This window comes from Denticeps clupeoides, chromosome 4 (assembly GCF_900700375.1).
Source record: "Denticeps clupeoides chromosome 4, fDenClu1.1, whole genome shotgun sequence".
Lineage (NCBI taxonomy): Eukaryota > Metazoa > Chordata > Actinopteri > Clupeiformes > Denticipitidae > Denticeps > Denticeps clupeoides.
The window spans coordinates 13,952,159-13,970,020 of NC_041710.1; the positions used below are offsets into that span (position 1 = coordinate 13,952,159).

General features: G+C 42.8%; 1 protein-coding gene across 2 annotated transcripts in view; it reads left to right on the forward strand.

Annotated features, from left to right (window-relative positions):
- Window positions 1-17,862, forward strand: part of clstn2a (calsyntenin 2a) — a 164,022-nt gene that overhangs the window by 127,357 nt on the left and 18,803 nt on the right. For both annotated transcript variants that reach the window (XM_028977218.1, XM_028977219.1), the window contains exons 9-11: window positions 11,021-11,183; window positions 13,257-13,423; window positions 14,152-14,300. In XM_028977218.1, the coding sequence (XP_028833051.1) occupies window positions 11,021-11,183; window positions 13,257-13,423; window positions 14,152-14,300 (479 nt within the window). The remainder of the gene's footprint in view (window positions 1-11,020; window positions 11,184-13,256; window positions 13,424-14,151; window positions 14,301-17,862) is intronic.

A 17,862-nucleotide genomic window follows, 5' to 3' on the forward strand; every position in this document is an offset into this window, starting at 1 on the left:
CCTTCTTCTGAGGGTTCTCTCTCTCCTTTATTCTTTTGATCTAGCTGTCTTCCCCAAGTGACTTGTTCTTTGCCAAGCCTGTGTCAAGCATTCAGTTCCATCTGCTGTTTGCAATGAGGTCCGCAAGGCAGTGTGCAGGTGCGTCTTTTCATGGCGCATTGGCGCTGCATCCAGATGTTTTTTACTTGGAAACATCCGCCTGTGGTTAGCCACTAAGCTGTTTGCACCAAGGTCTGCAGCAACTTCTCAAAACCACAGCATTTCACAGTTGATATATTGGTTTCTGGAAGAGTGGGGTTATTCCCTCTGTACCGAGTGCATCATACCTAAATGCACAGAGAGTTTGAAGAGGTGGGAAAAGGTGCTGGAGAAGGTGGAATTGTTCTCTATTGTAATGCATCAAACACATTTTACCTCTCAGTTTCCAGAAGAGGCACAATCTCATATTTCCCTCAGGATGGAAACTCCCACTTTCAGAAATCTGCCTTCAAAAGAACAAAAAACAGTTTTTTGACCTGAGTAAAGTTAGCAGTGACTTGTATATTCAAAAGACATTAATAGAACTTCGCTGGATTTTTTCTGACCCATTTAAAATGGCGTAGCAGAAAATGATGGGCATAACAGAAAATAATTGAGAAGCTCTGCAATAATACAAGATTTTAATTAACAAGATTGTGTAATGTCTGAACTACAGGTTCTTTCTCTGATCTAAAGTTTCCCTTACTACAATCCATATATTACCTAAAGCAAAACTGAAATTGTCAGAATAACACAACATTTTGACTCAAGAAAACATGAGGAAATTGAATTGAGACCCAACTTTTCTAGACATGCTCCACAACCTGCAGGAAGTGTCAGAAGAAGCTAAAAATTCTAAGAAAACAATACCTACAAGGGATTACATTTCATTTGTTAAAAAAAAAAGTTCTGACTTGACCTTGTCTCAATATGCCACCAGCTGAAGAGGTAGTCTGTTGTTTTGATTTGTGATGTGAAAATGAAGAAAAAAGTAAAAGTGAAGTGATTGTCATTGTGATACACTGAAGCACAACTAAATGTGTCCTCAGTGGTTCAGGATTTGAACCCGCAACCTTCTGAATATGGGTCCACCCGCTAAGCCACCACTGCCCTGTTGTAATAGGTAAATGTAATAACAAGCTGATATCTCCAGCTATAAGAGAGCAGAGATACATGCAAATATCCTTGGACCAGGACAGTCCAGTTAAGTGGCCTATAGTGCTATAACTGTAGCTCCACTAAAATATCTGGATGGTTAAAACAAATACTCAAATTTGGGAGTATGAGAGAAGAAATGAATAGAATACAAAAAACAGAAAACTGGTCCAGCAAGGGTATGTGTGTCTCCATTCAGGGGGTAGAGGCTTGAGAGGGGTCTAATCTTCATAGGTTGCATACTCGGAAGGATGCATCAAGCCTACAGATCCTTTCTCATTTCATCAAGGATATAGCGGTCTGTGAAGTGTTCCAAAATTAGAACAATTTCATGGCTTGGCTTGCTAAAATATTGCCTCTTGTAAAGTAACCATGCTGCTCACGTCTAAATGTAAGACAAAGCGATTTGGTAATGCAGCAGCGTGTATGTTTTTAGCTTCAGAAGTCAGGAGCACTTTTTGTTCATTTTGGCTTCATTTAATCCCACTGCACTAAATAATGCTTCTGTACATGTGGGGGTGTTGTCTGTTTCTGTGTGTGTGTGAGTGTGTGTGTTTGTGTGTATGTGTGCCCTCTTGCACTCTGATTAAACACTCAGACTGAACTCACCTTGAGGCGATTCGATTGCAGGTCTCGTTTGAGGCGCTTATGTGCCTCTGCTCTCTACAGCCGGAGGTTTAAATCAGCGCTCTGCACTGTAATAAAATAATAAGCAGCTAGAAAATGAGCTCAGATAAACAATGCGATGCTGAAAATAAAAAAGTCCCCAGTGATAAGTACAATTTGTGGTTTAACTGTATAAATGTATACACCATTAGCCACGTCTGCTCTTTCCTCGAGGAATGTGACCCAGTAAATCCAGATTGGGGATTTTTTTCCCAGCTGCAATACCTTTTATTTTAATGTATGTCTGCTATGTTCTACCACACACAGGACCTCCATGGTCAATAGTGTCAGTGAGGCCAGGGGTCAGAAAAGATCAGAAGTCAGTGATGAATGCATAGGCTAATTGGAGACAGTTTCTTTTATTATTATGCTTGGACGCTTCCCTGATGCCTTCCATGAATCCATTCATCTTTTAAACCTGTATATTCAGGTCAGGGTTGCAGGGAAGCTGAAACATATCTATGTGCTCAAAGGGGGTATATGTTCATAAACATCACGTTATAATGCAAGGGTTAGGGTCCTGAATGTTCAAATGAAACATTTTATCAGGGTGGCATCTCTGAAGGACTCTGCCCTTCACATGTACTCTTCACCCTCTTGCCATCCAGAGTCCTCACTGGCAGACTGTGCAATAGCTTCCTACCGCATGCAGGCCATCAGACACCTGAACACTCAGGGACTTTCCTCTTTGAACTGACACACTCACACACACATGCACACACTACCTCTTTATGTTAAAATATAGAATCTATCTCAGCTATTATTGCATTTACAACAATACTGTACTGTGATCTGGAACCACATATGAAAGTCTAATTTAGGTCTGTGTGTGTCATGGAGAGAATAGAGAATATTTAGATTAACTTGTAATATTCTTATTGTCTAACTTATGTACAGAATCTACAACAAGAGTGAATAAAAAGATTGCATTCATAGTTGAGGGTCCTAATGAACTAGAATTGATCACTTCATCGATGGTAACTTGAAAGCACATTGTAAGTCGCTCTGGATAAGGGCGTCTGCCAAATGCCTTAAATGTAAATGTCATGGCCAGAGGATGGGCTTGGAGGGGCCATGGTCAACCAATATAAAAACCCAACAACCCATGTCCTCCTTGCCTGCTTATTGTCTGGTTTACCTTCAGTGCTGCTAGCCTTGCATTCCCTTTAACTCTTTTACCAATCCTCATTCCCGTGACTCTTCTTGTGGATTACCCTCATCTACTTGTTCTCTCCTGAATGCTGCCTGACCAGCCGCGACTCATAAATCACCCATAACTCCTACAGCCAGCTACTTTTACCCACGGCTACACAACGGTAAACCCAACACTGCCCAACCCAGCGCGGCCTCACACTCAACTGTGACTCCAGACGACATCACGCGTCCTCCCCTTACATGACCGTGCCACAGCAACATCTTTTCCTCGCCACACTTGTGTCTCCATTAGTACTAGTACTAGGACTAGTACACAAATCTCCACAACCATGCCACTCTCCCACACTTTACTTTTTCAAATGCTCAACTTTTACCCCCTTTTGAAACTCATCCAAAGTTATTTCAGATTAGTTTCCAGCAAAGGTTGGACTACAGAGGCGTTCTGTCTTATGGCACACTACCAAAGTAAGGCACGATGACGGCAACGTTGGGTTTTGTGACCGTGCTCTGGGAGCTGCTGGAACACGAAACTGCCCCAGACTACAAAGCCCGCGGCTAACTCCCACCAGGGGGGCTCTGAGCTGCACCGTCGAGCTGAGAGCAACGCGCATTAATGTTGAATGGGCTTACCGGCGTTCACCCTGCAGCCCATCGACCTCCTCCAAAACTGCGGTAGATAACGGAATGTAAAAAAGACCACACATGAAGACCATGTGGTGTGGAGAAGAGAATAGAGTGTGTAGAAAAAACTCTTTCTCCCTCCACACGGAGCACTGTATTTAACCACTCCAATTTGATGTTACCTGGCAGAAAGAGGCATGGCACAACAGAGGTTAGAAATGAACAGTTTCTAATTTATTAACACCGGTAAATAATTATTGTAGTTACATGTGAATATTGAATGTAAAAAGGTACCAAGGTTACAGAGAAAGTAAACATGAGAAGAAAGAGTAAAGAGGGAGAATAGAAAGAGAAGGGAAAGAGAGGGAAACCCCCCTGAGCAAGATAGCTCAGAGGTCCCTTTTCCACATGTGTGCAGACATTTATACCCCTGGCCTACAGGAAGTTGTCACTGGCCTACAGGAAGTTGTCACTGGCCTACAGGAAGTTGTCACTGGTCTACAGGAAGTTGTCACTGACCAATCAGAACCTGTTGTTTCTGATGTCACGCCCCCGGTGCCTCCCATTTGGTGAAGACAAAGAGGGTGGGCGGTCCTGACGGCTGATACTTCGCACGTTGACGTCGGACAAAAGACATGTAAAAACCGGGGTGTCGAATCTTCACCCACAACCGTCGACACAGGAATGTTACACTTCCCCCTGCAGACATCTGTTATGCAAGACAAAGCAGGCTCCTGCGATGTCCATTCTTACAGACGGCCGGTTGATCCCCTGGGGCACTCGAGTATTCAGGGTCCATGGGGATCACAATTGGGTCATGATTGTGTATCTGCTTGCTTCCTGGTCAGTCGGGAATTCAAATGTAGCCGATAGTTGTGGTTCTGTGTTCTTTGTGATCCTCAGGCGTCTGAGGTCACCCTTGTAGGGAAACCTGTCTTCTTGGCATAGATCAAACACAGCAGCATACATAGAATATTCAACTGGATCCAGGGCTTTTCACACTTGGTTGGGTTCTTTGTCTGGAGTGTGATGAGGTTTGCATACAGATTGTGCATGTAGAAAAACAGTGTTCATCGTACATTAAAACCAAACCAGAAAAACAAATGACAACAATGATCAGATACTGTAATGCAAAAAACATGTAAATATAGTGGGAGGCTTAAAATGATATCAGGGAATTCATAACTCTGCGGATTTGCACCGGCTAACGAAGTTCAATCAACAACAGTGGCCGGAAAAATAAACACAAATAAATAAATAAAAAAGTCCCGCTTGTTGCCATGTGATTGGAGAATTACACCTTTATTAGGGAATTCATAACTCTGCGAATTTGCATCGGCTTAACGAAGTTCAATCAACAACAGTGGCCGGAAAAATAAACACAAATAAAATCCCGCTTGTTGCCATGTGATTAGAGAATTACACCTTTATCACTAAAAGCTATTATTTGAGATTATGGCATTGTTGAGGTGTTCAGAGAGAGAAACAGTTTCACATAAATTTAAATTCTGATCCTAAACATGTTGATCATACTGAACATGAATTTAAAATAAAAACATTTAAGTTTAACAGTGCAATTTCCAATCCCTGATCAGTTATTATCAAATTGTTCACCGTGGGACATGGTTTATGATGTTCAATGTAATACCAGTAATCTAAAATGTCACAAATCCTGGTTAACAGTTTGGTTTGTGGGTTCATCTATTGTGCCAGCCATATCTACATGCCACATTGTAAGTGATACAGTAATTAGTCTATGTTCATTTTATACCTTGTCGGAGTGGATCTGGATTTAGAAATGCCTCGGTTTCTACGGTCCCGGGCTTTTAGGATATGTAGATCCTTTTTATTTAAATTAAAGCACATAGATTCTATTCTTCCCTATGCAGTAAAATTCAGATAAAAGAGACTTACGGTCACAGATCCACATCCGAGCAAAGGTATCACGTCGGGATCACCATTTGTAAAAAAGACCACACATGAAGACCATGTGGTGTGGAGAAGAGAATAGAGTGTGTAGAAAAAACTCTTTCTCCCTCCACACAGAGCACTGTATTTAACCACTCCAATTTGATGTTACCTGGCAGAAAGAGGCATGGCACAACAGAGGTTAGAAATGAACAGTTTCTAATTTATTAACACCGGTAAATAATTATTGTAGTTACATGTGAATATTGAATGTAAAAAGGTACCAAGGTTACAGAGAAAGTAAACATGAGAAGAAAGAGTAAAGAGGGAGAATAGAAAGAGAAGGGAAAGAGAGGGAAACCCCCCTGAGCAAGATAGCTCAGAGGTCCCTTTTCCACATGTGTGCAGACATTTATACCCCTGGCCTACAGGAAGTTGTCACTGGCCTACAGGAAGTTGTCACTGGCCTACAGGAAGTTGTCACTGGTCTACAGGAAGTTGTCACTGACCAATCAGAACCTGTTGTTTCTGATGTCACGCCCCCGGTGCCTCCCATTTGGTGAAGACAAAGAGGGTGGGCGGTCCTGACGGCTGATACTTCGCACGTTGACGTCGGACAAAAGACATGTAAAAACCGGGGTGTTGAATCTTCACCCACACCGTCGACACAGGAATGTTACACTTCCCCCTGCAGACATCTGTTATGCAAGACAAAGCAGGCTCCTGCGATGTCCATTCTTACAGGAACGATGCTTTGTCGAGGAGACGACGCAGTACAGCCGGGGAAGTGAGTTCAGGTCATAGTCAGTTGTGCCCAGCGAAGGTCACATGTGCAGGGACTGACAAAAAAAGATGATAAATCCTCTTTCTAAATATGATGGACCGCTTGCTGTGGGCAGGTTTTAAAACATTGGCGTGTTTGTCCAGCACTGAATCCCCCTCCTGTCAGACTAAGATAAACGCCCTGTGTGTTTTTCATTATGGTATATGTGTGTGTGTGTGTGTGTGTGTGTGTGTGTGTGTTAAACCACTCACACCCTTTTTGTTATAGAATTGGGAAAGGAGAACATTACTGGGCTCTCCCCATTTGTCTTCCTTCTCTCTGAAGCTTTATAAGATTTTGGGGGATAAACCAGCATTTCCGCACAAGGTGCGGAGGTGGCAGCTGTAGAGGTGAGCGCAGTCATGCTTAGTCAACACTAAGCCTGAACGCCAAAGCAACAACGCTGGCATGCGCGCGAGAGAGTCATTACAAGACTCTGACAGCAGTTTGAACGCCTTGTAATTTCTGCCTGGCTGCCATTAACATTGCTCAGATTTGAATTGCTGGCTTTGAGGCGGGATGCCTGTGAATGCATTTGACAGCACGTTCACTACTAGGGCTGTATACCTTGGAGAACCTGGCGATACGATACATACCTCGATACACAGGTCACGATTCGATACGTACCTCGATACAGAGCTGTCTCGATATGATTTGATACAATGTGACACGATTCGATACGATTCAATAAAAATACATGGGCCAGAGCCAATTAGTTAATGCTCAACACATTTACTCAACAAACAGAACTCAATTTATTGAAGACAAAACGAAGTGCATTTTGCTTAAATATTTGCAACTTTAAGTGCTCTGATTAATTGTACACAAATTGTATTAATCTGGAAATTACCACAAGTCAACATTTAACTTTCCAAGGGTACAGTCTGAGCTCACACAAGCACAAAATCTTCTTCTTATTATTCGTAATTTCTTATTAAATCTTCTTATTATTTTTTTTTGTGACACCATGTACTGCCATAACATATTTCACTATGAAATCACTTAAATGCTATATGTCGCTTTAACATTTGGCACAACCTAAGCTCGTTGGACAGAAGAGCAGCGGAGACAGCGGGTTGCTGCTCAAGAAAGCGCTCGAGCACATCATGCGCGTCACGACATCGGTGATCAGTTTATGTCAGTTTATATCAGTTTATTCTGCTTCTGTCGAAGTACGTGGCTGGCTGTGGTACTGCGCTTAAAAAAGGTGGATATCCGTCTAACACGTCCCAATAAACGAGCGACAGACAGCAGGAAGCTTCAGTGCACGCTGCGAGGCCAGGTTTAAAGTGTGAGCGAAGCACCTGAAATGCAACATACCGGCAAGCTCCGCTCATATTTGCGGCGTTGTCAGTCACAATAGCTGGGTCTTTGGATACAAGGTCCCACTCTGCAATGTTTGACCCCGTATGGCTCTCGTGCATGGCTCGCGTTTGTAAAACGTGCGACATCAGTTCCCACTCCTCGTCAACGTAATGGCAAGTGATTGTAACAAAAGCTTCCGTGGCTCGCGATGTCCACCCGTGGCACAATCAGTGCCACTCGTGGGGCAGAACTCAGGGCTGACTTAACATTGTCTTTGACTGTCATATATTCTCGGTACTGCTTTGTCGGTCATGTAGCTGCGGGTAGGGATCACGTAACGGGGATCTAACGTGTTGATCATAAAGCGAAAGCCTGTGTTCTTGACAACACTGTAGTGACATAAACCTTTGCAAATATAATGCACCACAGACTCCGTAATCTTCTGTGCACGGACTGAGTTAGATGGAAGCTTGGATGTTGCGTTGTCCAAAGTAGTTTGCGTGGGGTCCCGTGTTTTTTTGGGCTGCGGCGAAGCTAGCTTGTCCGCATGGTGTCTTTGCAGGTGGGCGCGCAGGTTAGTTGTATTACCGGTGTAGCGTATAGAAGCCTGGCAATGCTTGCAGGTTGCATTTGTTTTATCGATCCCTTGGTTTCCTTCCTTTGCTTTAAAACCAAAATGTGTCCAAACATCTAAGTATGTATCTAAGAATCGATATTTTGAGCACACCCCTATTCACTACTGTTGTGGTTTAGGGTGATTTGGAAATGTCCTTGTTTTGGTGCATTAAAAAGCTAGCAAATGGGATAAAACTCCAGTCCAAAAATTTCTCATGTTGTAAATGAGGGAGTACCTGCACACATGTGGAGTGGCCCATTATTAGTTCCAGTGGACTTAAATGGTGTTCGATGTTCATTTTCCCAAGTGTGTCACTATTGTACTCTACTCTGCCTTCTAGTCTCTTTTCTTCTGCTTTCCCCTGCTTTTACATACAATACTTACATATAACTAAAACCTGTGTTTATAAATTATAAACTGTTAATTCCTGTAACTTTCATTGTGCCATGCTTCTGTATGTCCAGATAACATAAGATGAGTTCAAATACAGGGTGGACCATTGATATGGATACACCTTAATAAACTGGGAATGGTTGGTGATATTAATGTCCTGTTTGTGGCACATTAGTATATGTGAGGGGGCCAACTTTTCAAGATGGTTGGTGACCATAGTGGCCATTTTGAAGTTGGCCATTGGATCCAACTTTTGTTTATTCAATAGGAAGAAAATTTTCATGTGACATAAAATGTATTGGTAATTTCACAAGAAAAACAATGGTGTGCTTGGTTTTAGTGTAACTTTATTCTTTCATGAGTTATTTACAAGTTTCTGACCACTTATAAAATGTGTTCAATGTCACCAACCATTGGATTCTGTTTTTTGGGCTCACAGGCAGCTCTTTTTACACTTTAAAAGCTTCATTATCAGAAAACCCTTTTCAATGATCTTAGTCCAATTAGATACAATTGCACTGATTAAAGTATTAAAACCGGCCTAATTTCACAGTATCTAGTGCGACAGCTGATGTGGGTTTGACTACAATCACTATTTCAAGCTTTTCAGGGATTATTTATATTCTTTTTGTATGTTTTTATTTAAATCTATTTTTAGATCTGTGAGAGGCTGTGGTGCATATTTTTAATTAAATTTGTTTTCTTTGGAACCAGATTTTGTCCTTTCTGTAAATGTTAAAATGGGTTCTGAAATAAAGTAAATTACACCAACTACTTTTAAAATAGTTTCACCAAAAAGTACTGAAGTCTTGGTTTCTTTCTTTCATAGATTAGATGAATCACTTCTGGTCCCAGGGCCCAACTTTGATTTTGTGACTAAGGGAACAGACCATAGTCTATTCTTGGTGCTAAAATATTCCATCTATTCAAACTGGACCGAGAGCATCTTGAGAAAAAAAATGTGGTGTTTGATGTGTCAGAACCTTTAAGCCCTGCAACACGCTCTCATTGCTGCGTTTCCCATCTGCTGCAACCAGCTCCCTCTCTGACAAGGGCCTGCAGGGAAAGGCCCAAGGACCTGAGGACTGAAGGAGTAGGTGAGGCGGTACAGAGTGAGAGAACGAGAGAGAGAGAATGAAAGAAAAAAAAAAAACTGATAAACGGGATCCAGAAGGAGTTGTAGAAGGAGTTGCATGTTGGTTCGCTGGTGGTGGTGGTGAAAGGCCTCTGGAGACATGAAGCTGAGACAGAGAAAAGGAGGAGTGGGGCCAGGTGTGGAGATCCCCTGGGAAGAGCTGGGGGTGTCTTCATCATTTAGCATTTTCAGATGATTGTGTTTTCCCCCATTTTCTTGTCTTCCTCTCCTTACGTTCCTTCTTTTTTTCATATAACACCTGGCTCTGTGGCTGCCTATCCAGATGGTGCTTGTATTGCATTTAGGGGTGGGAGTGTGTGTGTAATCACATCCAGTACAGTTCAATACTGATAATGTGCTAATAAAGGGCACAACTGCTAGGCTTCATGCTCTGTCGGAATTCCGTAGAGGTAGGCAGGAGGTGAAATGCTGGCTGATGGGAGGTGCCCATAATGGAGTAGAACATGGCAGAATGATTATCTGTCTACACCCAAGCCCCGTCCACGGCTGATTGATCATCTTGTCAATGGATAAACGGCCTGAACAATAAACACAAACTGCATTTAGTGTGCTTTTCAAATGGCTTGCAGCACTATCCATAACCCTGGAATGCCAAGCCTGATTCTGCTATGTTTTTCCTGGAAGGAAATAATGAAATATACAGATAGGTCTTTTTTTTAATCATCTATTTGATGGCAAATTTATTTTCTCAATAATGAGCGACACACTCATATTCTGCCAAAATAAATGTCTCACAACAATAAATTAAACAACTGGCATGACCAATCAGAAGGAATGGATGCACCATCCTCATTCTTGTATGAATTGAGAGATTATAATCCATGAGTAGTCTGAGGAGCAGTTGCTCGATCTCATGCTGTTGCTTTATTGATCTGATGTCATGTGGTCATATGATTTACACGCTCAGAAACCCTCATTTTCTGAACCCACTTATTCAGGGTTCCAGGGGAGTTGAAGCAAATGTTCCAATCTGCTCCAATCAGTTTCAGTCTTTGGATGCAAAGCAGGAACAACCCACTCAGATGTATTACTGCATGGTAATGAAATAATGGGAAAAGCACTGAGATGAAGCAATGGCCACACTTACACCTCAGATGTGTTAATTAGCACAGATGGGTCCCTGGCTGTTCTCAGCATTGTCTCAACAGGTAGTGGATCGGTGTAATTTGACTGGTCCTTGATGTCTTGTTGTGTTTTTTTGCAGATCTGTGATAAGGAGTGGCATTACTACGTGATCAATGTGGAGTTCCCCACTGTCACGCTCTTTGTGGACGGCATGACCTATGAACCCTACCTGGTGACAGATGACTGGCCGATCCACCCGTCTCAGATCGATGTACAGCTCACAGTCGGTGCCTGCTGGCAAGGTAGGAGCATGACGACCGAGGTGAGGGGCTTAGCGGCCTTTTAAATTCAGCCAAGGACACGGAAGAAAAGCAAAAGATCAATGAGTGAGATCCAGTAATGGCCTTTCTGACAACACAAACAGTGGAGACTTAAGCCAGTGATTAACCAGTCCTAGACTAAGGGGGGAGTTAAAACATAAAAACCTCCAATATTGACATATAAGCAAGAACATGCTGGCTGCTGGAATACCAAGAGAGGGAATCTCTATATTTGGCTTGGGGCAGAGCATGTTTTTTTTCAGATGAAGGGTTTGGAAATAAGTGGGGGAGGGGAGGTAAAAAAATAAAACAGAAATGTGGCCTATAGGGGGCGTGGGCTGGACTGTTAAACATCCAGAGGGCAGAGTCTAGATTCTTCAGGGACTGTTCTGATGAAAGGGAGTGAAGGGGTAGTGTCTTTTTTTTGTTTGTTTGTTTTTTTGCAGACATTCAGTCATATTCTGTGGTGGCCTGTCAATCCAATTCTTTTCAGTCATCGCTAATGGCCACCTCCGAAAGGAGATAATGTGGCCGTTATGAAGTAAATAATAAAAATAAAAATTCCTCTGGAAAGCAGTGGATTTCATGACTCTCTAGGCATGGCTGGTCCAGCAGTTCTGCATCATTTGGATTTTCTTTTCATATGGGATAAACCCTGAATCTCTTTTTCCCGCCTTTGCCCTCATCGTCTTTCGTTTAATCAGTGATTGTGTGAAAAGCCCTGGAGTGGAGATTAATGGGAAGAATAGGGGCAAGTTCGCTCGCTATTACAGCCTGACCAAGCTGGTCTAAGCTCCACTAAGCTGCAACTGATAACTTTCAGGCTATTAGCGGACGAGATTGCCTTTCTGTCGGCCTCCCTCCGTTCTTGCTCACCACAATCAACAACATAATGACGAGCCACATCATAATGGGGAGGCCTTATTCTCCTCAAGAGCACAAATAGGATCTCTGTCTTACTGCCTGGGCCAGACATGGTGGTGGTCCTGCACTCTTTTTTTCTAAACCCCCAACTCTCAGGCAGGCAAACGGGGGCTTTTAATAATCCCTTCGCTATTTATGTGGCTGAAAAGTGCATGGAGCAGTAAGATGCTGGCTCGGACTCCTCCAGCTATGACCTCAATCTCATCTTTTCTGCTCCCCAGCTCTTTTCCCAGCATGCCAGCGGTTCATTACTCTGTGCTTTAATAAAGTGTGTTTGTCGCTTGTCCATGGCGCATCTGCGATTACTCATCAGAACAGATGAGTCTGTCCTCAGCCTCTGATACGGCGCCTGAATTAAGTCGTCTCATTAACACACCCGATAGGTTTAAGCAGAGTACAACCCCCCCCCCCCCCCCCCCCCCCCCCCACCATGGTTTGGTTTTGTTGTGCCGTAATGCTTAATTGATAACATCTGTCGGGGAAAGAAATAATAATTTAAAAATCATCAGCAATTAAGCTGGAGCCGCAGCGCACAGGGAGAACAGTAGAGTGTGTGTTGCTGAGAGATGCATCAGGGGCCATTAAGCTGCAGTGGAGCTGCCAGACGTCCGCCATCCGGCAATCATAACAAACAACGACGACTGAGATGCCCAGAGATGATGATTTAATTCAGAAATGTGGCTTCAGTCAGTTATCCCTACAAAGCCATTCACATCAAACAGGCCAGGCAGTCTTCAAACACACCTACCATATCAAAGGATATTTGTTCTTGCCCCCCTAGAGGGCAGTTAGTGAAATTAATTCAAAAATCGTGTGCTGATTACATTAGTATACTAAATGGAACTATGTATTTATGTTAATCGCACAGAGACAAGTCATGTTTCATCTATCACGTGTTGTATCTGATGTTGCAGGTGTCTATAAATTGCATCGTTGTAGCTGTCAAATGTCAAGCATATACGTTTAACAGAAGGCGAGTCACAAGTCACTGCCATGAAGAACCAAACATTGAGATGAATTGGAATTGGTGTTAAATAGTATCTGAATGTTCTGCAATTGACTCGCCAACCAGCAACACCGAAATTCCTCTCTCTCTCTCTCTGTCTGCCATTTCTTCTGTTTGTGTGACAGGTGGTGAGGTAACAACACCACGCTTCACTCAGTACTTCCGTGGCAGTCTGTCTGGGCTGACCATTCGGCCAGGGAAGATTGAGACGCAGAAGGTCATCTCCTGCCTGCAGGCCTGCAAGGAAGGGCTGGACATTAACTCCCTGGAGAGCCTAGGAAAAGGCATTAAGGTTTCTGGAAAGCTACCTTTTCCATTTAGGAAACACATGTCCTTTTGGGGGAAAACCAGAAGAAGCAAACATACTGCCATACTGTACAATATCACTCTATGATAGAACTTGAGAATGTAGAGTGATTTTCCCTAATTAGGAGAATCTGATAAGACACCCCTTGAGCAAGGTACCATCCCCGGGCACCTTTCATGACTGCCCACTGCTCACTCATTAAATACCTTATGTTGTATGTACCATTTAAAAAAGATTTTTGATACATCAGTATGAATAAATTAGCTCTCTGGATGTGAATAAAGGGAACTGAGCTCCTCACTCGATGTAAGAGAAACTTCAAAACGTGAACATTCTCGCACAAACACAATCCAGTCATGTGTTTGAAGCACGGACTTAATCCCCCATTCAAATATGTGCATGATAATAATAAGCCTTTCTCCTGGGAGCTTGTGCATGCACACAAACACGTTGTGTGTAGAGTTCATGCTTTGACTGACAGCAACTGCTGGGTCTGGTCTATTCTCATCTATATTTCTCAGCCTTATGTGGATGTTTTTTTTTTTTAGCTGTCAGTCAAATTCCAATAATCCAAAAGTTTCTGTACCATACACTCATTGACTGATATTTAATTGTTAATCTTTAATTCATAATTCATTGCTCATCATAAATTCAAAAAGCTTTATTCTTCTTTCATCAGGAATATGATATGATTTGTGTGTCTTCCGTAACAGTTCCACTTCAACCCGGCGCAGTCGGTGCTGGTGATGGAGGGGGAGGATCTGGAGAGTGTTAACATGGCCTTGACTAAGGTGTCCTACATTAACTCCAGACAATTCCCTACACCTGGCCTACGCAAGCTGCACATCTCAACAACAGTACAGTGAGTAACATCCACACAAACAAAACATTTGTATTTAAATCTTTAAATATGTAACATATACATTATGTAATTAAGTCATCAAGTATACATATACATATTGTATCAGCGCATTTTTAAAGCATCAGCAATTAAATGTACTAATTTTGTTTCTTAGTACTGCTGAACAAAAAAAAAAAAAACACAAATCAAACAGTACATTTTGTATTATATTCCACTTATGTGCAATAAGACTTTTCTATGTCGACACTTTTTAACCAAGGGCAAATATTTAGCCTTCTTTAGCTGAATGTCCCCTTTTAATAAAATTACAGGTTGCTCTTTATAAAGGAGCACTTACACAGGTACATAGATTCTGACACAGCACATTATAGTAAACACACATAAAAGCAGACCACTCTAAAGGCCACTAAGCCATTAATCCCATACCTCCATGTTTTTTTTTCCTTCAGAAAAAACTATCATTTTGGGTTCCCTCGGTGCTTTGGATCGCGTGTTATTTTTTTGCTACTTGGTTACACTTTTTATGCTCTTTGTGCACCAGTTAAGTAACTAGCAAAATTTTATGCACAATTCTCAGCCTCTTGACTTAGATGACCTAGATCTGTCTCTTCTACTGTTGCAGCCGTACTCTGTCTCACCCAGACAAGCTGTCATTAAATATCTGGTTATGTCTGATCTTTCCTTTTTTTTTGCTTTAGTATTTGCAAGGATTAATTACTGATACTGCCATGCTAGAATAAAAAAACAGTACCAAACACAAGGATAAGGAAACCAGCAGGAGCTTTTTTGTTAATTTTCTGCTTCGGTGTTATGAGCCCACGTCAGTCTGAAGTTACTTATTCCACTTCACAATCTGCTGTCATTTCCACCAACTGAGGCGGCCCTCTTGGGCCTCTGACAGTCTAATGAGCCTGGATTGTGCTTGTTGGGTTATTTTATCAGCAGGACAAAAATACATTTGTCAGAGCAGTTCTTCAGTGTCATTTGTAAAACAAAAATGAGTAATTAATGCATGAGAAACATCAAAGCCAGAAGGTCTGACAACATCAAAGGCAGAAGTTTTGATTTAACTATATTTGAAGAGATGCATTAACAAGCTTTGTGAGATGAACATTTGTCTCAAAAAATGTAAACACTTGCTGATGAGATTTATATATATATATATATTTGTGTGTATGTGTGTGTGTGTTTATACATACACTACTACACACATCTTCTGTGGAAATGTGGCTGTGCCATTGTTTTGATTTACTTACGCAGTGTTACCACGTTTATGTCTGTCCACTAAGATTTTGTGTTGTGGATAAGAAAGCAAGTGGTCTACATTGTAAATGGCGAGAAACATACAACCAGGCAACTGAAAACCATGCGGCACACCTGACGTCTGTGTCCTGGTCGTGCATTTTGTAGGGTCTGGATCACCTGAGCCTAATGTGAGTGATCAGGACTCAGATGCTTATGAGAATGGATGCCACCTGTGTGCCACCAGTGACACCAAGGCATCACATATTCCAACAGAACCAAATTAATTGCTGTGATAACTAGCCTGTCGAAACAACCACAGTTTGTATCTACATGTATTTCCACATTTATCTCAGGAGGAGTAAAACCAGTTTACATGGTTTTATTTTCGTTAAGGGATCCAGGAAGATACCTCTCCTGTCAGGACACAAATTATAATATTGATTCACAGCGGGCAGTGGTGGCCTAGCGGTTAAGGAAGTGGCCCTGTAATCAGAAGGTTGCCGGATCCGCCAAGGTGCCACTGAGGTGCCACTGAGCAAAGCACCGTCCCCACACACTGCTCCCCGGGCACCTGTCATGGCTGCCCACTGCTCACTCAGGGTGATGGGTTAAATGCAGAGGACAAATTTCACTGTGTGCACCGTGTGCTGTGCTGCTGTGTATCACAAGTGAATATCACTTTATCAAATCAATGTAATTATTCACAACAAGGTAGGCTGATTAGTAAACAGCTATACAAGCAGCTGAGAACCCCGAGATTCCAGCACTTGTAATCTGCACTCCACCACATAGGGTTTGGAATGTGCATCCCCAGTTTTGAACGTCTGAAGCTTTCCAGCGCTTTGCTAAGCCTCCACAACCATTGTGATCCTCTAAAAGTCACGTTATTGGTTTTGCATGGCCTGAAGATCAGCCCAAGCCTCAGAGACTTGGAGAAATTGTAATCTTCAATTTTCAGACAGGCTCTTCCTACATGAGAGGAGAGGTTGGACAACATGAGGGGAATATTATTGACATGGCACAATGTGTCTCAGAGGGGGTGGTGAAAGGGAGACATTAAGACATAACGCTGGTCACAAGAAATAAGCAAAGCAGAAAAAAGGAAATGAGAAACAGAGGGAGAGAGAGGGAGGCAGGGAGGAAGGAAAGTGAGGCCGAGGCATGAAAACGAGAGCAGATGGAAAGTTGAGTGAGAGGGTGGAGGATAGTGGAATGAGATGATAGAAGAGGTGGGTGGGCCATGATGCCATGTTTGTGTTATCATCGTCTCTCCTCAGGGGGTCTCTAGCCATTCGTCTGGGCGAATCTCACTGCGTGTGTCTGTATGCATCAGTGTGATATGGTAATTGTGTGTGTGTGTGTGTGTGTGTGTGTGTGTGTGTGTGTGAGATATGGTAATTGTGTGTGTGTGTGTGTGTGTGTGTGTGTGTGTGTGTGTGTTTGTGTGTGTGTGTAAAATATGGTAATAAGACTCAGTGAGCATACGGCTTTAATGGGCCCAGCCTGTGATGGAGAGGTGCCAGTGCGATGCCTGAGGGGATGATGAGCCTGGTACACAGGTGAAGGGATGAAAGTGAATATGCTTCATACACACACACACACACACACACACACACATCATTAGAGCAGAACTTTAGAAGGGGTAATCATATGCTGCTGACCTGTGTGTTTGAAGGTGTTCTCCTGCCTCTCTCCTCCATCATGTCTTCAATCTGTAGAAATGATCAAAGTCTTAATGAAGTCTAATGTGTTTCTAATATAATCTGAATCAGTGAAATGCCTTTTTGAGGTCGGATGCACTTATTACCTTTGATCCCCCGTTGTTGTTGTTGTTTTTCTGGTTGTATTTCGGTTTTATTTTGCTGTTCTGGTAATGGTGGCTGAAAGCTGACCCTGGCCATTAGTCAGCGCAGGATTGAGGCCCAAGATTTCTGAAGTCGGTAAGCCAGCCAGTGTCGGCGGTGCCGGTGTAAAAAGGGTCTTTAATTTGTTCCCCCGTACGGGAGGCCGGGAGGAGGCTGTGTGGTCTGACAGGGGGCTAATGAAACCTATTGCTCCCAACAACGTTGAATCAAATGAGACTCAACACGAGTGCGGGCGAGGGGGCGAGAGGGAGTGCGAGCGCCCAGCAGGGCCACTGGAAATCTTGTTGACTGTTAAGCGGTGAGGAAGATTGGCCAAATGAAAGTAGACTTCCCCGGTCGATAGCGGAGCACGCCACCGCGGTCTTAATGGCCTTAGCCCAACTTAGGCCCCGCCTCACCACGTCTTTTAAATCAGTCCTGTAAATAAAGAGGGATTGCTCCCCTTTTTCATA